Source organism: Talpa europaea (assembly GCF_964194135.1).
Source record: "Talpa europaea genome assembly, chromosome: 6".
NCBI classification, from domain to species: domain Eukaryota; kingdom Metazoa; phylum Chordata; class Mammalia; order Eulipotyphla; family Talpidae; genus Talpa; species Talpa europaea.
Genome location: NC_140072.1, coordinates 81,506,479 through 81,527,868, shown reverse-complemented (window position 1 = coordinate 81,527,868; position 21,390 = coordinate 81,506,479). Strand labels below are relative to the sequence as shown.

General features: G+C 37.8%; 1 protein-coding gene across 2 annotated transcripts in view; it reads left to right on the top strand.

Annotated features, from left to right (window-relative positions):
• Window positions 1–3,686: 3,686 nt before the first annotated feature.
• Window positions 3,687–21,390, top strand: part of INTS6 (integrator complex subunit 6) — a gene marked incomplete at its 5' end in the record, with an annotated part of 84,822 nt that continues 67,118 nt past the window's right edge. The window contains 3 exons of one of the 2 annotated variants that reach the window (XM_084235147.1): window positions 3,687–3,797; window positions 4,158–4,235; window positions 5,072–5,221. In XM_084235147.1, the coding sequence (XP_084091273.1) occupies window positions 3,687–3,797; window positions 4,158–4,235; window positions 5,072–5,221 (339 nt within the window). Of the gene's footprint in view, window positions 3,798–4,058; window positions 4,236–5,071; window positions 5,222–21,390 lie in introns of both variants that reach the window. The other variant, XM_084235146.1, reaches the window with a different exon arrangement.

The following is a 21,390-nucleotide window of genomic DNA, read 5'->3' as shown; positions in this document are numbered from 1 at the left end:
AGACAGAGTGGGAAACAGAACAGGCAGACTGGCTGAAGTACACTGCTGAGGGGAGCAGCGGGCAAGTCAGGAGAGGTCTGCTGCACCATGTGGGTAGCTCTCTGGCCGGCCAGGGATGGAATTCATGCTGCAGAGGCTGAGGATAGCTTCACAGTGCTGTGCTTAACCCCTTGCACCACCAGGGAGGCCTGGTACATTTATTATTTTTAAGCTCTATGGGTGATGCTGATGTGCACTTCCTGGGCCCAGCACCTACTTTACGCCATCAACAACTAATGGCTTAATTGTCAAACAGAATCACTAAAAATAAACTGGAACTATTTCACAGTTTGTCTAAGGATCACTTGTCAATGCTTCTTGGTTCTGTTGCTTATTGATTTGCTGCCTTTGTACATCCTGATTTCTTTCCTGTTTCTTAGACCTTCTCTTCTAGCAATTCTGTTTGTGAACTGGAAACAGGTCCTTTGATATCAGGTGCCACCATATGCACTGATTCTGGTTATATGCTCCAGCTTGGCTCATTGGATGGACCTGGCTCTCCTGATCTTTGCATCTAACCATGCTTTCCCATACATTTCAACTTATAAGCCTAGTATGACAATCTGTTAAATCCACTGAGTGAAGTAAGAACCATAAATGGCCCCACTGGAAATGATTTCAAATAACTAACATGCAAAGTCACCACAAATACATGTTCCTCTACTTCAGTAATCTGATTTGTATTTCAAAAACTGCTTTGTACTAAGTACCCCAACTGAAAACTTAGCCTAGAATACTGTCTAGAACTGATCTATCTTTCTTTACCTTATACTATTCTTCATGTATCTGGTGCTGAACTTCTGTTTCTCAGAACGCAGGTCACAATGCTATACTAACTTACTTTCTTCACTACATTTTTAATGTCTTTTTTATTGTTTTATATTTAAAGAACTGGTTTATTAGGAAAAGGGACAGAAGAATGAAGGACCCATTTTTAATGTCTTAAAGGACTTTTTCACTAGCTGCTTCCTCTTCCTTTACCCACACATCCAAACCCTACTGATCCTTTTAAGCAGTTTCTCAACTTTAGTAATGTAAAAGAATTTCTTATGTTTCTAGTGAATACATTTTTGAATAGGCACAAGACCCGGTATAGAAAACTGAAGACCAATTCTATGAAGATCTTTTGGTTTGCAAATTTTCACTTTGAAAAATTTTGTCTTTGCAATTGGTAAAAAAAAAACGAAACTGTATACTATCATCAAAATGAAAACACAAATTTTCAAGTATCAAAAGCAGTGAATCTTATCTCCAAGTCTGGGATCCCAGTTTGAGAAATAATGGTTTAAGGCACAGCTTAAACATAATGACTTTGGAAAATATTCATCACCCCAAGGTAGTACATTTCTCTTTTCTGAATTATTTAGTATCAAGTCACTTTCTGCTTTGTAGAACCTAATAATATTTATATTTTTCTAGAAAAGCCATAGCTCTTTGAAGTCAGGGACCATTTTGTTTTTTTAAATCCCTACTTTACCCAGCACACAGTAGGTCCTCAGCAAACACTGGATGTAAGATCTGTATATCATCTTATTTCATAATCCAAATCTCTTTAAAAAAAAAAATCTCACTTTTCCATAGTCCATACAAAATAGCCCTACTATAAATTAACAAAGTGATTGAAATAGGCCTACTATAAATTACAAAGTTTGTTTTACATATTAGGAAAAGTCCAAGCTACGAGACTCAAGATTTTAAAATGTCTCTTCTATGTTAAAGTTAATTAGAACAACTTCTGTAAATGATCAATAAGCAAATAATTAAGAATTCCAGGGTAAAGAATTAAAAAAACCCTGAAATGCAAGGCTAGTAGTAGAGTCCCTATAAATATTCACAGTCTCATAAGGCTTTTAAGTTCACAATTCAACTTGTAATTCATTTAGGCAATGCCTTCAGTTTTTCAACTAGCATATTTGAGTTAACTGTTTTCTTTGGCATATAGGACAGGTTTCATTACTTCAGGCATGATCACACAGGCATGTTTTAACCAAGAACGTCTTTCTCGCACACACACACACAGCATTTGGTACGAATCTGTGGCAGCATATGGTGAGAGAAAAGCACTGGCAGGGTTATGGGGGAACCCAATTCTGGGTCACCTGGGCAAGCTCAACTATATTTTTATTGGGTTTACTAAGCTTCCTTTCGGCTCTGAAACCGATATTGTGGGGCCCTTAACTACACACAGATTGAGAGACATTTCTCCAACGATGACCGGTTATTTTTCCCTGACGAGAAAACGGGCAACAAACTGTTTATCGATAGTTGGGAGTCTTCATCACGCCCTTTTAGGGCCGAGTTAGGAGAAGGAAGGTTTCTTCCCTTTTCGGTGGGTCTCCCATCGGTAGGATCCCCGACCTTCGGGTGCAGAAAACTGATCCTTGCTCGCTAGCCCCAAGGCCGCACGAGCCTCCCGGGGAGCCCGGCCCCCGTCCCCACTCCCCAGCCAGAGCGTTATGACTAGCAGAGATTAGTCCCAGGTCATAAACAACCTCTCACTTCCCCTCCCCCGCCCGGGTCCGCCCGCGCTGGGGCCGGCCCTCCGAGGCCCAAGGAGCCTCCGCCACTACCGCGGGCCCAGAGCCCTCCTCGCAGGGCGAGAGCGGGCCCGCTGCCTTCTCCCGGCCCGGGGTTTGATCACTACACATCTCCTCAGTCGGCCGCCGGGGAACGGGCTCGCTACGGCCACCTCAGAAGGGGAGCTGAGGCCAGCCTCCATTTCCCTTCCCCCGACCCCGATCACCTCCAACAGCCAAGGTGGGGGGGGGGGCAGCCCCGAAGCGCAGACTCACAGCCGCGGCCGCCCTGCGCGCGCCGACGCGGCCCCCACCCCCACCCCGCGGCCCGTCCACGCCCCTTCCCGGAGCCCGCCTCCGCGTCTGCCCGCCCGCCTGCTCGCCCCTCGCGCTCGCTCTCGCGCGCACCCGACGCCCCGCCTCCGCGCGTGCTCACTAACTGCTCCCGGAGGCAGCCCACAAGTTCCCCCCGCCCCTGAGCTGTTTGAATATGCTAATGACAGGCTAGGGGTTAGCCAATAGAATGGCGGGGCGGCGCGTCACGTGGCTAGAGGACGTGTCAGGGGGCGGAGCCTCCGCAGCCTCTGCCTGAGTTAAAACCGGAGTGTGAGAGAGAAAAGCGCTTCAGTAGCGAGAGGGGCTGAGAAAGTGGTGACACCGCCGGGGTGCGGAGGGAGTCCCTGAAACTTCTCCCAACAGCCCCAGGGCCAATCTCCCCTCAGCCCACTCCCCTCTTCGCCAGCTCCCAGGTCCCCACTCCCTGCACCGGGGGTGGGGTGGGGAGCCGGGCCCGCCTCCCGCTGGGACACACACAGGGGCCGGGAGCGGGGACGGGACCCCCGAGGCGGGGGGGGACGGACCGACAGACTGACGGCCGGGCGCCCGCCCCAGCGGGCAGGCAGGCAGGAGGAGGCGGAGGCGGGGGTACGACGGGGAGGACCGGGTCTGGGGAGTTTCCTCTCAACTATCGGGGGAGAAACTCCCCGCAGCCGGAGGAAAGACCAGACGGTGTTTTCCTCCCGGGGGCCGCGCTCCCCCGCCCCGCGTAGCGGCGGTCGCCGCCGCCACCGGCGCCTCCACCTCTACCATCTCTTTCTCCACCACCGCGGGCCCGGGGTCCCGGCCAGCACTATGCCCATCTTACTGTTCCTGATAGACACGTCTGCCTCTATGAACCAGCGCAGCCATCTGGGCACCACCTACCTGGACACGGCCAAAGGCGCGGTAGAGACCTTCATGAAGGTACCGACTGACCGAGCCCGGGCGGCGACCCCGGCCGGCGGCCCGCGGGCGGCGGGGGTGGGGGGGCAGCCGGGGGCGGCGAGGCGGAGGTGTCGGACCTGACTGCGGGAGCCGCCGGGCTCGGGGACCCCCTCCCCCACCGCGCGGGCGGGCGCTGCGAGCCGGCCTCGGCCCCGACCGGGGCTCCGGCCTCGGGCCGGGCGTGCGGGCCGATCTGTGTGTGGGGGGCGGCGTGGCGGGGGGCTGCTGCGTGTGCGGTACTGTGGGGGCGGCGGGGCCGCGGGCGCCCCTTCTCCGCCGGGTAACCTCGCCCGTGTGCTTCCCTCTCGCCCGCCCTGCTCCTTCTCCCGCGCCCCGCAGCTCCGCGCCCGGGACCCTGCCAGCCGAGGAGACAGGTATATGCTGGTCACTTTCGAAGAGCCGCCCTACGCTATCAAGGTAACAGCCCTCGCCCTCCGCCTCCCTCCCTCGCTTCCCCTTCCCTTCCCTTCCCTGTTCCTGCCTCGCTCGCCCTCCCCGCCCCCCCATTCACCCTTCATTATGCGCCCCTCCCCCACCCCGCCCGGGCGCCGAGGTCTCTTCCCCTGCGGGCTCCCGCCCCCTCCCCCGCGCCGGAGTGTCCCGGCGCGGCGCGGAGTCGCCGGCCACCTCCGTCCCCTCCCCGGCCCGACCCGGCGGCGGCGGCGGCAGCGGCGGCGGCGCTGCTGCGATCAACATGGCCGACATTTCCCCTCCGCGGCGTGAGCGGCAGCAATGAACTGTGGGGGATATTTATTCAAGTTAGCCCGAGTGACAGCCGGGCCCGGCCGCGCCGAGCCCCGGTTTGCATTAAAGGGGAATTGGCCCGGGACCCGGCGGCGGTCGCCCGGGCTGGCCGGCGAGCGGGGTCGGGACGGCGTGGTTTGGGCTTCGGGGTCTTCCCGCGAGGGCCTAGGGCCCGCGGGGCAGCTGTGGGGTAACTTCAGAAGTCCCGCTCACTTCTGCTTGCCTCCAGGACCTTTGCATCCATAATTTTAGCTATGGGGTTGGGGAGTAATTTTCTCAGTGAAGTTAGAGTGTTGAGGGTGTTAGTTAGCAAGGCTGGCGTGCAGGCAGGGTTATTTAGTCTTGGTCACCTTTGGAAGTTTCCTCAGCAGATGTACCGTATTAACATGTTAAGCAGACTATACTGTGAGATGAAGCAGCTACTTGGTGAACCACAGATTATAACGGCTGTCCGTGTGTACATAGCTTTATAAGTCGGGAAAAAAAAAAATCTACTTTTTTTTTTCCAGGCCGGATGGAAAGAAAACCATGCAACGTTTATGAATGAACTGAAAAACCTTCAGGCTGAAGGACTTACGACTCTTGGCCAATCCCTAAGGACAGCTTTTGATTTATTAAATTTAAATAGATTAGTAACTGGCATAGACAACTATGGGCAGGTAGGTTGAATATTAAGGTGGAAAAACAGTTGATTTTTCTTTTTGTGGAAAAACACAGTTTAGTCCAAAAACTGTGTGACAGTGATACAAATATACAACATTTCAGGTTGCCCCTAATACACCTAATACAAAAGTGAAACTTTGACCACATTGTATATGGTTTTACAGCCCTCTTTTTTCTCCTTGATTTAACTTGTATTCCAAAACGGAGTCTGAATTCTTTTCTATGAATTTGAGGTGAATCTGGCTTTAATCCCTTGGTGTTCACTCAGGACATAAAAAAGAAAACATCTTCTCTCACCACACTCAGATACTCTGATTACTGTTCCCACAGGCAAATGTGCAACTATTATAGTGACTTATGGACACTATTATTTCATGAGTAGTCTTCATTTCATTTCTATATTAGTAAACATGTTAGAAGAACTTTTGCGTTTTATCAGGGTTTAATTAAACCACATTGTATAACTACTCTGAAAGATAACAAGATTTTCATTGGAGTGCAGTAACTGAGTACATTAAGATATATTTCCGCTTTTGAAGCATATACAATAGTCGACTATGCAGAAAGAATTCTGAATTCATTCCTAAATTAAATGACTGACTCATAGGTGTCTTTTTATTTTCATAAACTCCAGACCCTTGGAAAAGAAGTTATTTGAAAATATGAAGCAATCTTTCCTTTTTCCCTTAACTCTCCCATGTTCTTTTATTATAACTTGTTTTTATCTATTGAAGATGAGGCTTTAAGTCACCTTATGGTTCACTATGGAATAATGTAAGATAGTCCTTTATATCTTTTTGAGATTGATGACTTGGAAAATAAAAGTTACTGAAAAAAGTATAATGTTACACATAACTAAAGGAATTAATTATACCCAAGGGTTTCAATTTTCTATCTCATAGTGCAAAGTACTATCACAATGCCACATTTAGGTATAGATTTTGATCTTTTCCCAAGTTCCATGACACAATTTCATGTTTCACAAATTTCAGGTAAATTCTTCCTGGGACTACAACTTTTATTTTTATAAAGGACCATAGTTGTTCCCTTGGTTTAGAAATGTTTGTGCTTTACATCTTTAAGATAATTATTCAGTGCCTAAACATCTTTGGAAATGGTTAAATTTAGTCCTGTAGCATTTAAAGTATATGTTGCAATTCAAGAGTTACTTTGTTTTCTATTTTTTACCAAATTGCACTTCCATTATTTAATTAAGTGTATTTTTTTTTTTACCCCATTAATCTTTTCATGTTTCCCTTCTCAATGCTGCTTTATTTTGCAATTTCTTAATCTAGGCAGATTTGCCTTGAACTTTTCAGTTTGTTTCAGTAAAACAATTCTTTTCCCTTTCATGTTCTTCTAATATATATATAGTGCTTAATAGTCTTTTATTGCTTAAGATTTTAATCCAAATGTCGAGTTTAAGACAATTTGACATTTGCCATTGTCTGTTTATCCTTATTTGATTGTCAGGTTATCAGTGTGAAGCAGAACTGCTAATTTCCTGGGTGTTTTTCTGCATCACATTTCATAACTGCAAATGGCATTTAGACATGTTTGCCTCCTAACACCTATTAACGATATTTCATAGGTTGCTTCCTTAGAAAAACTGATTGTCATGGAAAGGGTAAGGATATCTGTATTTTAACCTGTATTTTCCTTTTCCCAGTTGCCATCTTCCACCAGAGAACACTTAAGTACTTGTCTATAAAACTTACAAAAAGTTTGAGATTGAAGGTGGTCCTGCTGTGCGGTTGCCACTTTGACCAAGAGAAGAACCTGGAGATTAGGATATTTTTGCATATTAGGATTTATTAATGAACCAGGGGGAGGGATAATGCTCCTCAGTTATTTTGATGAATAAGCAGGGATACAAGGAGTAATATTAATGTTTATGTCCTAAACTGGCACATATAAATGACATTAGCATAAAAGTAATTTAGGAAACCACAATTTCTAAATGCAAATGATTGAGTAAATGTTTAATTAGAAGAAAGCCTCTTTACAGAATATATTTTTCATTATGAAACTTAATAATTTAAATGTATTTTCTGTACATAAAAGATAAATTATCAGGGGTTTTGGGTAGCTCAAATTTTAATAGTTCATGTATTTTCTACTAGATATACTTTTTCTGTATCTAATTTCTGTGAAATAACTTTATTCTGTAATCTCTGTTTTTACATAATTCTCCTTTCATGCTCTGTACTAGGATCTATGGAGCCCACATGCTCTAAATACTTGTATGTAATTTCAGTAGTTGAGGGAAATGTGACAAGGTGAACAAGATGAAAAACAGTGCATAGGGCATTTGAAAACCTTTGTTTCTAAATTTTCTTAAATTTTAAACATGGGTATTTATATCTTCGAATATATATATATATATATTCAAATAATATATGTAAGTGCCCTACATATGTTCTCCCCTCATACATGCACGTGTGATTTTTCCACAACCACGGATACTCCAAGGGTATTTTTAACTTTCTTGCATGTGTTAGTTTAGTTAGCATACCTACTAATAAAGCATCTTGGGCTATAAGTTAAAATACAGAATTTTCAGGGTATCAGTAGGGTTAAAGTAACTGAGAAAAAAAATGAACAATTCTTGGTGAATGTTTTCCTCAAGCACTTTGACTATCCCAATAGAATATGCATAGAAAAATCCTGTGCGTAGAAAATTCTTACATATAAATATTTAATTTTGATAATCAGTACATTTGCTGATATTTCTACAATCATGGAACAGTGTAGTTTCTAGTCAATCTTTTCCTTAGTTGTAGCAGCACCTTATTAAATCGTTTGTTGCAATTACATTTGATATATTTTTTTCATGTATTTACCAGAGTTTCATATAATGTTGATTTTTTTTGAGAGTCACTGAAAGTCTGAACCAACCTTAATATTTAAAGTCGGGATTGGTATAAAGTTTTAAATTGCTTATTAAAGTTTTATGTGTAGGTTAGTTTATTAGTTTATTTTCTCCTATTCTCAATATTGTGTTTTTTTTCAGTTAGGTTTCAGACTCAGCTACTAAATATTACTCTGACCTGCTATTTATCATTTTTGTCACTGAACTCACTCCACACCCCAACTATCCAGTATACTAGTGCTGACCTCAGTAAACACAATCCTTGATCAGTACCCTAAAAGAATATACAATATGTTTAATTTTTTGAGGATTTTCAGTACTAAATGTTTGCCTCATTGAAAAGTGGTGACTAGATAAGATCACATTGAATGAATCTTAACCAATTTTATTCATCAGGATTAAGTGCTATTTGTAACCTTTACCAGGTAATTCAGGTAGAGTTCTGATAATATTACTTTCTTCCCTTTACCCAAGCATTACATTAAGTACTCAGCAGGCGTAGGTACAACATACAAGCATCTCTCTCTCTCTCTCTCTCTCTCTCTCTCTCTCTCTCTTTTAAAGATTGATTTATTTATGCATACAAGAGCTGGAGTACAGGCCAGAGATGTAGGGGGGGTGAGCGGATTCACCAGAGACAGCAGGAAACAGAACAGGCAGACTGACTGACTGAAATACACTGCTGAGGGGAGCAGCGGGCGAGACAGGAGAGGTCTGCATCGACATGTGGGTTTTTCTCTGGCCGGCTGGGGATCGAACTCGTGCTGCTGAGCCTGCGGATTGCTTTATAGTGCGGTGCTTAACCCCTTGCGCCACCAGGGAGGCCCACAAGTGTCTCTTATAATGTTAGTGAAGTAATAAGATGAAGTAGTGAAAACTTGATTCCAGTTTGGGATTTTGCTTTCTCTTAAATTATCAGCAAATGTATTAACAATAGTTTGGTAATTGGTGACATACAAAAGTCTTCAAAAGTAAATAGGTTGTCATACTTGAACATACTGTGGTGCTGAATGTGAACTGGAAATGATGTTGGGTGGTATTTTGTAAATTTTTTTTAAGTCCCTGGACTTTTTTTCCCTAATTTTTAAACTGTAAGGAAAAAAAAAAACAACGAAAAACCCAAAGCATCAAATTCACCATCTTAATCATTTTCAAGTATGTAGTTAGTTCCATGCTGTTAAATATATTCACATTGTGCAACCAATGTCCAGAATTCTATGCCTATTAAACAGTAACTCTTCATTTTCCCCTTCCTCAGCTCCTAGCAACCACCATTATAATTTTTGTTTCTGAATTTGACTATTCTAGATACTTCCCATAAATGGAGTCGTACAGCACTCTTTTTGTGACTGACTTATTTCAATTAGCACACTGTCCTTAAGATTCATACATGTTCTAATAAGCTAGGACTTCATCCTTTTTAAGACTGAATGTTCTGTTGTACATACATACTGTATTTTGTACATATCACACTTGGGTTTTACCTCTTGGTACTATAACCATGAGTATGGTGTGAAAATAATATTTTTGAGATCCAGCTTTCAGTTCTTTTGGATATGTACCCTGAATTGGAATTGTTGGATCATGTGGAATTTCCATAGTTGTACTATTTTGTATTCCCACCAGCATTCTCACCAGCTCAAGAAATCTCATTTTTCTACGTCTTCAACACTTGTTTTCAGGTAGCCGTCCTGGTGGGATCTAAGGTGATGGCTTATTGGTTTCTTTGCATTTAACTAATTTCTGTGTTGAGCATCTCTTCATATATTGGTCAGTTATTTGTATAATGGCTTTGGAGAAGTGTCTATTCAAGTCCTTTGCTCGTTTTTAAAATCAAGGTTTTTTTAAGTAGAGTTATAGTAATTCTTTAAATATTATTAATCCCTTATCAGATATATGACTTATTTTCTCACCTTTGATGATTGCCTTTTCACTCTCTTGCTTGTGTGTTTTGACGCACAAAAGTTTTTAATTTTTGATGTAATTCAATTTTTCTTTGTGTGTGTGTGTGTGCTTTTGATATCTTAGCCAAGAAATAATTGCCAAATCCACTCCCCTGTGTTCTCCTTTAGGAAATTTAGGGTTTTACATTTATGTTTTTAATATACTTTGAGTTGATTTTTGTATATAGTATTGGATAAGAATCTAACTTCATTCTTTTGTTTGTGGACATCCAGTATTCCTAGCATCATTTGTTGAAGATCCTTTCTCTGAACTTCTAAGCCTCCTAAAGTTTCAATAATTACTGGCAAATAGGGGATTCTATAGTCAAATTTGTTTATTTTCTACATCCTGAATTATATAAATGAAGAGCAATGGCTAGGAATGTGAAACTTGGGATCCCAGTCTTGACCTTGACATTGAATTATTATGTAACACTGAACAAGTCACTTTACTACCCTGTAACTCTTCTTCATATTTCAAATTGCCAGTGATGAAGCCATTGTACCCTTAGACTTGATGAGTGGTGTACATGGAGCAGTTATTAAGGTGTAGTTTATTAAACAACTCATTAGACACAAAAATACTTGATTTCATCAATAAGTTTATTTGCCACTAGTTCCCTATTTTTCAGCTTTAACTTTGAAATTACAATTAAAAAATTCTAATGATAGTTAAAGCTGATTTTTATTGGTTTGAGATCTATTAGTAGCACATTATGTGTGGATCTTTTTCTTGGGTTTTGTGTTGGCTTCCTAGGGAAGCAGGTGTGAAAAGTAAATACTATGACTTGGCCATTTAGTAAGAATGGGATAAAGTACAGGAGTGATATTTAAACAATATATAGATTAGATGAAAACAGAACGCAAATAGTTCAGCAGATAAGTCAGAAAGTCATTCTTTTGCAGGAATACAAGTTAGAAAAGGAACCCTTAATAGACTTAAGCACATGCTTTAGGATTCTTTCAATAGGGGAGCTCCCCCTAGTGCGTTTAGGGTGAGATGTACACAAGTTTGATTTGTAAGGAACCTTTGAATCTCAGGTAAATGAAAGGACAAATTAATAAGATTTAACTGGGTTCAAAGCATAAGATGGATATGATTTATTTCCCAGTACGCATTAATTTTAAATGAAAATACTTCAAGACCCAGATTTTTTTGAAGGCATTATAAATTTTCTTCATAATTTCACCTAATTTGTTTTCTAAAATGTCAAAAAGTATCCTGTCACTCTTCCCAAAGAAAATGAAAAAACATACTAAGGACATCACATTCTTAATTAGAAATTATTGAAGAGAAATAAGTGCAAAAGGCAAAAATAATAGGTTCTACTAAAAGGGAACTTTATATTTCCTTCGTACTAGAGAATGCCAATAATTACATATTATGTAATATATAATTAAAAATTTAAATGCAAATTAAAAACTTATAACATTGGAATAAAAGAATTCTACTTAAGTATTTTGAATTAAGGTTGATTTTAGTCATAGTTTGCTGAAAGGATTGTTTAACTGTTCCTGTCATGGATTTGTCTAGAGAGATTATGTCATATTACGTAACTTAGTTTTTCTTAAATATTTAAGGATATATATGCACTCAAATTTATAATTGATACATGAAATTATCTTGGGCATTTTTTGCCTTTGGTTGGTCAGTGCTCACATGTATCAGCCTTCTCCTCCCTCCACTTAATAAGTAGTTATATAACATTTTTTGTTTAGTTTTATTATTAATCTATTTAAGGATGGTCACCAGACCATAAACAATCCTGGATTTTTTGCTTTTGCTTTATTCCCTCATCTCTCTTCTTCCCCCAAACCTTTTTATTTAAAATTTTTTTTTTTTTCCAGTTGAGGTATCATTGTTTTACAATACTTATGTTGTCCAAAGGTTTTCCAAAAGTATGGGATTATATCTCAGATGTATTTCACCACACTATACCCACTGTCCCGGCACCATAGTCCTCCACTATAGTCCATTGTATTCCCTTTCTCCTCCCCATCTTCAGATTTCTAGGGTTTGTTACTGGTTTGGTTTTGTCTGAACCTTTGTTTTGTTTCTCTGTCATTTGCATATAAATGAAGCCATCCAATATTTTTTTTTCTCCTGAGGTATTTGCTCAACATTATTCCTTTCCCCTCCAGTTCTATTCATGTCACAAATGGCAAGAGTTCATCCTTTTTTTTTTTTTTTAAATAGCTGAGTTGTATTTCATTGTGTGTATATAGCACATTTGTCTAATCCACTCCTCTGTCCTAGTGCATTGTTTCCATAACTTGGTTGTTGTAAATAGGGCTACCGTGAACATAAGATACATGTATTCCTTTGAAGTAATGTTTTTTTATTCAGGTAAGATACCTAGGAGTGGAGTTGATGAATCATATGGTTGATCTATTTTTAATACTTCGAGAAACCTCCTTATTGTTTTCCATAGGAGCTGGACCAGTTTATATTCCCATCAGTAGCGTAAGAGTTCTTTTTCTCCTGTATTCTCACCACTTGTCTCTGGTCTTTTGGATAAAGGGCCATTCTCTCAGGTGTGTCATTGTGGTGTGTCATTGTGATTTTGATTTGCTTTTCCCTGATAAATGATGATGTGCATTTTTTCATGCACCTCTTGGGCATCCGTATGTCTTGAGAAGTGTCTGTTGAGCCCTTCTTCCTATTTTTTGATGGAACACCCAACTTTTATATTGAATAACTTAAATACACAAATCCTAACTGTGAAGCCTAGTGAATCTTTACAGTCTTGAAAAAAAAAATTAAAAGTTGGATCTCCTAACAGAACTTTTCATTGACCTTAGGTGCTTTATTGTGGGGCCTTTGAGTGATGTTAGAATTTTGTCTTATTTTATAGATGAAGAAAACAAGGAATGTTCATAAAGGTTAAAATGCTTGATTCACATTTGTAAAATATTTCAGAAGATTGCAACTGGTTACGGAAAAGTTACACGGATTTTATTAGTAATTGTATATTATTTAAGGACAAATTTTATTTAAAGGCGTACCCACTAGGTCTGAGTTGCTTTTCTGTATGTCTAGTTCTCTAATGAAATGTGCATTCTTTCACTTTCTCTGTAAAAATCAGGTATTTTGTCAGTGCGTTACATTTAACCTCTCTTGAGACACTATTAAAACCACTGTTACATAAGAACATGAAGATGGACTATAATTGACAGGATTTTATGCCATTATTATTTTAAGGCCTAGATGCTAATATGCATAATGGCACTTTTGATTTTATAGTTCACAGTTTATTTTCTGACAGAGTTAGTTAATATAGAGCTATTAACCTAGGCAGTAAATTAGTTGACTTTTCTAACGTTGTATGCAGCCAGTGTTAGTATTATAATTACAGTTATAATTATAAAACATGTATGGTTTTGTAGTTAGTTAACTATCTTTTTTTTTTTGACATGGTAATTTTTAAAATCTCTAAGCATTGTGTTTTAAGAGAAAATCTAATTTGTTATATGAATTCCCACTCCATCCAGGAGTTCCTTGGCAAGTTGTGTAACCTCTCAGTCTCACTTTCCCCATTAGGAAAAAGGGATGAAAGAATGAATCCTTTAGGATCTGGTGAAGATTAAGTATATATTCTAATACAATTTATTTCTGTAAAAGATCTATTAACATTTTTGTGATTATTTGAATTCTAAAAATTAAGACTTTGAGTGCATAGTGTTCTTTCATCCTGCTTTTTTCAGAACAAGTAGTGTGCTGATAGGGAAAGAAATAACTTCACTCAAACTGACTGCATCTGACTTCCTCTTTCTAGCTTATGTTGTATTGACAAGTACCTTAACCTTACTGAGCTTCAAATTTCTCATCTATTAAATAACAACAATCTCAAACTTTAGAAAGGCTTAGAAGTAATTGCTAATTATCTAGCAAAATGTTTGTTGGCATGTAGTTGGAACTCAGATGATGATCATCATCCCCTGTATTATGGTTAAACTGTTAACATGAAAAAAGCTTTATAATCGAAAACCTTTGACAATAACGGAATAAAAGTTGTTTCATAACCCAACATACATTCATTATGAACAGCAAGAATTAGTTGTCCAATTGTTCCAGGTCAAATTAAGTTTCTTGCCATTGGGAACATAATGGTGTCCTGGGCTTTGAATGGTAGTCCTCTAGATTGCTGTGGAAATTTTTTCCCTTTGATTTTATAGAAGTCTTTCCCCCAAAAGCTCTCCTGTTTAAAAACAGTTTGATAACAAATAAGTACTTTAAAAAAACAAATAGATTTTGATTTTTAGACTAAGGTATTAAGCTTCTTGTAGGAAATTAAAATCTCATTCTATTTCTAAGACTTTGTAACTCTATGTTTTAGAATTCAAGTTGATGATAATTGGGATAGGTGGGAAGGGAGGATGTGTTGTCCAGAAGAAAGGTTAAATGTAAAATGTGTGGTCTGGTTTACTGTTTGTAATGTAGATTTTGTGGAGAAAATAACAATAGGAACGGGAAGGATTTTTTTATATGACGATAAAACACCTTTTTAAGGACATAGGTACTTTGAAATTTGATTATTGATATATTGATAGATGCATAGAGAAAGTATTTTAACTTAAAAATCTTATACTAAGCAGCTTATTTGTAAGCAAAGCACATATCAGCACAATGATAACAAATTTATTCTAGTCCCTATGTAATCTTGCCCTTTTTTTTTTTTTTTAAATCCGTGCCTTAAAAGGACATGACATTTTGACATTTTTCGTCCATTAGTTTTGCCCAAATAAGCTGGGGAACTAGTGGTGAAAGTTCTTGGAAGGATTATATCTAAAAATTTTATTATAGGCATGAAAACAATTTTGAGTAAGAAAAAGTAATTGTGGCTTTAGTTACTGTGTCATATAAATTGTAACTAGTAAATGACATAATTGTTGATGGCATGTTAAATTTTGCCTTTGTCTTAATATCTAATAACCTAGTTATTAAGAAATATCAGCAAAGTCTTCTAGTTATTCTGGAGTTTAACCCCTGGAAGCGTCCAATCAAGTATTCTGAAGGATTTAAAAGAATAGATTTTTTTATAACCACAGGAATTGAAGATGATTGATATGCAGTATTCTATGAAAGATTATGCTGCAAGCCACAGTGGGTGATATTACAAAGGCTCTGTCCACAAGATGGCGGGTACAGTACTTTTTGGGTCATCAGGAATGAGCAAACAATGTCTTTTGTCTTAAATAATGCCTTGATTTCTAATGGTTCCTCATCATTTATGTACTTTGGCAGGTAATAACTAATGTGGAATTTAAAATTTTTGTTGTGCAAGGTTAATTGTCAGTCCTATTTCTCAAACTGCAAGTTAGAAAGGAAGGTCAAGAAACTGCATCCAGAAAATTGTACCTAAGTAGATAGAGAAAGAGTAAAAAGGTCTTTATATCTAAATTTTATTGTTAAACCAAAATGGATAGTGTGTGTCCCAAATGGGATACTGAGTAAATCCTAATGTAAAAGAGCTCCTACTGTTCTTAGAACACCCATTTTGGTGAGTTACAGCAACATTTTAAAACATGTAACAACCTATGCAGTATGTGATCTCTTTTTTATCATGTTCATTTCTGAGGTAAAACTTTGGTGAATTTGGATGGGTAGTTAGGAAGACTTATAAAAATTTTAATAGACTTTTGAGTATAATGTGATTTATTTCTTATTTCCCAAAAATGTCATCTGTTTTGGGAAGGTATTTAACACAAACATCAGTGAATGTTTGAATTGGAATTACCCAGTTCATTTAATATGAAGATGTAGTAGGTTCTTTATTGAGAGTGTTAGTATTTCTTAACTAAAATTGTATTTCTGATACCCTCATACTCTTTTTAAGTCAGTATAAGCAGTATTTACCTGCTGCTACTTTTTAAGTATTGCAATTATTTGTTAAAGTAACCTTATTTAAACATTAGACTCCAGTTCAAATGTAAAACTCAAATTTTAAGAAATTATTAAATATTAATAATTTAGGTATAGAGTTTATGTTACTGTTTTTTTGATACAGTGGTTAGCCCTACCAATTATTGACTGTCCTTAACATTAATTTTTTTCAGTAGTCAAACTAGCAATTCTTTACTCCTTACAGTGAATATTGCTTACTAGTTATTGCTTACTAGTTATTACTTAGCTTATTATTTAAATCAAATTCCAGGACATTGCTCTTCAGTTACTAAAATAAATACATGAGGTTCCTTCCTACTTTTGTACGTCTAATTCCATCTGCTTTTAAGCTGTTATTTTTTAAACATAAAGACTTACATGGCAACATAAAAAGCTGTATTGATACACAGTAGTATAAAGAAATTATTTGAAAGTAAAATACATTCCTTGCCTTGTAATGTGGAATTTTAACTTTTTTGTATAGTTACAGACCTTAATGTTACTATAATACACTGGATTTTTATACTCTAGGATAGTATAGATATTAAGTACATGTAATTTTGAAGAATATTAGTTTTAAAAGTGTATTTAATAAATGCATATGGTTAAACAGTTCAAGAATTGTAGAAAGTTTTATAGTTGCTCAGAGACATTTTTTAGTGATACCCATGATTAATCAGTTTATAATATATTCTTCATAGATCTTTTGTGTGTAGATGGATATTTTAAATGCGGTAATTTCTTAAGAATATTAGAGTTTTTATATCAGAAGTCTCATGCCCTATCACTTGAGATCTTAATTTTACAAAACTAGTAATGTGAATTTGAAAACACGTAAAACTTAATTCTCTCCATGAAATACTGATTTATGTGTAAAGCCTATCGAGCTTTTATAGACCTATAATTATTATATTTTGTTTAAAATACATACATTTGTATATTTATCCCCATAATATAATGAACCTGCCCACCCTGTGGAAAAATAGGTAGCAGTATTAATGACAATGAATTATTAAACAGAAAATGTAACTGGCACATCAAACTATGATTTCATAGATACTCCTATAGTTTGAGGCTAAAAATTAAGAAAATGGAATGGACTAAAAGAAAAATTTAAGTATGTAATTATAGTACAGGTAATAAGCAGATAGTTGAAAAGATTCTGGTTGTCATGTATAAATGTCTGAAGTTAGAGCAATGTTGACATAAAGAATGCTATTTATTCAAGTTGACTTGTGTTGCAAAGTATTAAAAGCTTTTCTTGGTTCTAATAGTTATAGTAGTATTTACTATTATCAGTATTATGACTAATAAATCTTTGGCTGTGAATTGCATCCTAACATGTTTTTCAAAATAAGCTTTAAGTGGAAGGATATTTTGTTTAGTATTTTATATTTTCTTTATAGAATCTGAATTTTTACAGATTAAATAGTGAAGTGTCAGTAATAGTTCCTGCCAGTGAATATTAAGGTAGTTTGTCATTTTAAAGGAACACCCTGTAGTTACTACTTTATTTTCTGTGGTAATAGAGATAGTTAATGCAGACTTTAAATCATATTTTCACTTTTTATCTAGATTCCATAATGATATAAATAAATGGAAACTGAAGATCTTGAAAATTTTAACAGCAATTTTGCTTTATACTTTTCCAGTATATGCATGAGACCTTTAGTGATGTAATTATTTCTCAAGGCAGCCCTTTCCATCCTTCAGTATTTTTATTGTCACATTATTTACTTGAAAAGGAAGTTTTGTATTGAAATGGGTTTGGGCTATTTCTGGAAGCTTATTTTCTTCTTGGGTAATAATGCTTTTTCATCTTAGATCTGTAGGATGTTGTGCATCTTGTTGCTTTTGGCCAGTAGCTTTCCTTGCAGATAGCAATATAGCTGGGCCGTATTAGGTGTGTGGGTTAACTGAATATTCTGTTACAGGAGAACCAGAGAGCTGACTTTTGGTATGTTTTTCCTTTAACAGAATCTTTAAGCCATGGAAAAGTTTAGCATAGACAGGCACTTGACTATCCTTTCTGGATTGCTGGAGCATGGTGGCAGGAGGAGAAAACTTGAGCCCTTGGTCCTGCAGCAGGAGAGCAAGCCACTAAAATTTTGTTGCATGTTCAGGACTGCCTTCCTTTTGCTTCATTAAGCTAATAGTTAAGACCTCTGTAGGGGTACAATAAGATTTCTTAAACCCATTCCTCCACTACTTTTATTTATTTACTTAATTTTTTAAAGATTTATTTATTTATTTATACAAGCACTGGGTACAGTCAGAAGCGCGGGAGGGTGAGCGAATTCACAAGAGGCAGAGCGGAGAACAGAGCAGAGCAGGCAGACTGACGAAGTACACTGCTGAGGGGAGCAGCGGGGGACAGGAGAGGTCTTAGCGCCATGTGGGCCCCTCGCCCGGTTGCCGGGGATCGAAAAGGTGCTGCAGAGGCTGCGGGCAGCTTTGCAACCCAGCACTCAACTGCTGCCCCACCGCCACTGGGGAGGCCCCTCCACTACTTTTAAAGTTTATTGGGTAAAACTAAAAATTCTGATTCTGAGAACCATTTGGGGGAAATTAACTTTTACATTTTGGGAACTATTTTCTTTGCAAAATAACTAAATTTATTTTCAAAAGTATTTTCTTTGCAAAAATAACACAGACCTCTAGTGGATAAGACCTACTTAATTATATTGATTAAATTTTCTTAGAGATTTTATACCTTAAATTGTTTAACATCATTACATTGTTTTTTATCTTCTGTTGTTTTTAACTGAGGTAATACTGGGGTAAGGTATTAACAATAGTGCACCCACACAAACTCATCCATATTCCACCACCATAGACCATTGTGCTTCCTTCCCTCTTTGTCATTACATTAAGAGAGCTTAATTGAAATGAAATTTTTACTTTATATTATCTTTACCAAAACTTTTATTTGAGACTTGTTTTTAACATTTTTTTAAATATATATTTTTACATCATTCTTCATTTTTGTACAGTGTATGCTTTCTCCTCTCAGGTGTATTCCCTGTAAAATTCCCACCATCAGTTCACCAGTGCACCATCACCATAGTCCCTTGTGCTTTTCCCTCCCTTTCTTTGATCCCTCTCCCTCCTTCTGCCCTGCAGAATGTCTCTGATTTATAGTTGCCTGTTAATTTTGGTTTTTTATTTATTATCATTTGAGACTTTTGACCAATATTGAAATCAAGTTTCCTGACTGGAAAGGTTTCCATTATTCAATAGTTCTAGAGGTAGAATATTATACTTTGTTGACACTATTTTCTAATGACGTGTCTGGATTTCTTTATACCAAGAAATCACTGCTTTGAGAGTACAACATCTGAGATTATTCTGCTCATGGCAAAAGTAAACTTTTGGTCCCTCTACTGGCTGCCTATGTTGTAGCAGAGCTTAGTGTTTGTTTATTTTGAAGATCTTATGCTAAAGGCTATTTATAGCTTTATGACCAAAGTCAATTTTAAGAGAGATTCCACTATGGACAGTTCCCAAATTGAGTGGCTTCATAAACATACTTATTGAGAATAAAAATGTAAAACTTGCTCTTAAATATCAGAATTTGGGAATCGATAAAACTGTATACCTTAGCATCAAGATAGCTACTGACTTCGCTGCAGTGATTAAATTATAACTTTAATTTGGACTTTTGAGGTGTCAAATTATTTTGTGTAAAACATAAAAAAACCTTAATGATACTGGCAGACAACCAAAAACATGTTTATTGTTTTTGTCAAGAATGAATGTAGGAGAAGAACAGGGCATAACTTAGTACAAGAAAATGATTGGAGCAGTATTTTCTTGTGGTTGTTTTTAGTAGATGATTTAGAAATTCATACTTAAATAAATTTGTTAAAATGCCACCATTATATGTAGAGGTAAGAATAATTTTTCCTGATGGAATAAGAAATCTTTTTGCGTATCAGTTATATTAATTTAGTCTGTACATTTTATCAATATTCTTAACTTTCTTGGTATGATAGGACAGGAACTTAAACATATTAGTAGGATTAATTAAATAGGTGAAATGAAGATAGTTCTTTTTTTCCTTACCTTTTTCCTGCCTTACATCTTTATTTGAGTTTTCTGAAGTTTTAAAACCATTATAAAACTTACTGTTTGATCTTATATTCATATAAGTACACACACACACACACACACACACTTTTTGAAAATTGATTGAAGTTACAGAGTTCTCAGAATATACCAGTATTTCACAATGCTGGTATTGTTGCATTTTGTTCAGTGAATTTTTGTTGTGGGAAAGTGTATTGATTTAAATATAGGAAAAATGGTGGATAAGACATGCCAGGGTGTAGCAGGAAGTCAAGTAAAGGAATAGGCTCATTAATTTCACTGCAGATAGAGATATATTAAATAAAACCAACTGATTGTAGTAATATCATTTATTGTTGGGTAAATATAGCATAATCTATATTGGTGTAGAATGTATCCAAGAGAATTTAAATGTTAGTAATAGGATTTTTAGATGTTGCAGAAAAAGGAAATGTGATGTAGAAGGAATAAGATTCTTGGTTTGCCAGTCACCATCTGGGTGATTTTGGATTTTATCATTTAATCTTGAATTTTTACCTTTTTTAGGGCCAAATGAAATAAGTGATTTATTGTTATCAAGTACTTGGTTATTGTAGTAATTTCAGTCATAACTTCTGTGGTAAGTATTATGTCTAAGACTAGCAAAGTTTCAACTAAAAGTTTTGTTTTATTGCCCAGGAAAAAGTAACTTTGATTTTAGTGATTTTGAATTTATCTAAAATTTTAATAACTCAAAGGATTTTTGCTATCTTAACTTGATATTTGACATTATGGTCCTTAAGAAAGTATGTGTTAGTTTTGGGGTTGACATTGTTCATAAAACTCTAAAGGAATCATGGATTGTTGTTCTTTCATTTATTTTTTTTTGAAGATTTATTTTTATGTATTTATGCATACAAGAACTGGGGTATAGGCCAGAGGTACATGGGTAAGAGGATTTACCAGAGACAGAGTGGGGAGCAAAACAGCCGATTCACTGAAATACACTGCTGAGGGGAGCAGTAGGCCAGACAGGAGAGGTCTGTTATGCCATGTTGGTTAGTTCCTTGGCCAGGGATCGAACTCAAGCAGCAGTGGCTGGAGATAGCTTACTATCTCTGAGACTTTAACCCTTGCGCCACCAAGGAGGCCTTAGATTGTTGTTCTTTATAAATATGATCAATTCATTGGCCCCTGGAGAATACTCAGTGCACATAAACAGGTAGAATGGGTGGATGTCGGAAAATCCAATCTTGAATTAGTTTAAAATTTAGAAGGTGGTACAGAGACACTTCTATAAGTATTTAGTTCATGTTGTGCTAGCTTTAAAGATTGGAGGATTTGTTTTTGAAAGGCAGCGAGTGTTAACCAGTGTAGGTTTAGCTTAACTATGGAAACAAGATACAACAGGTTTAATAA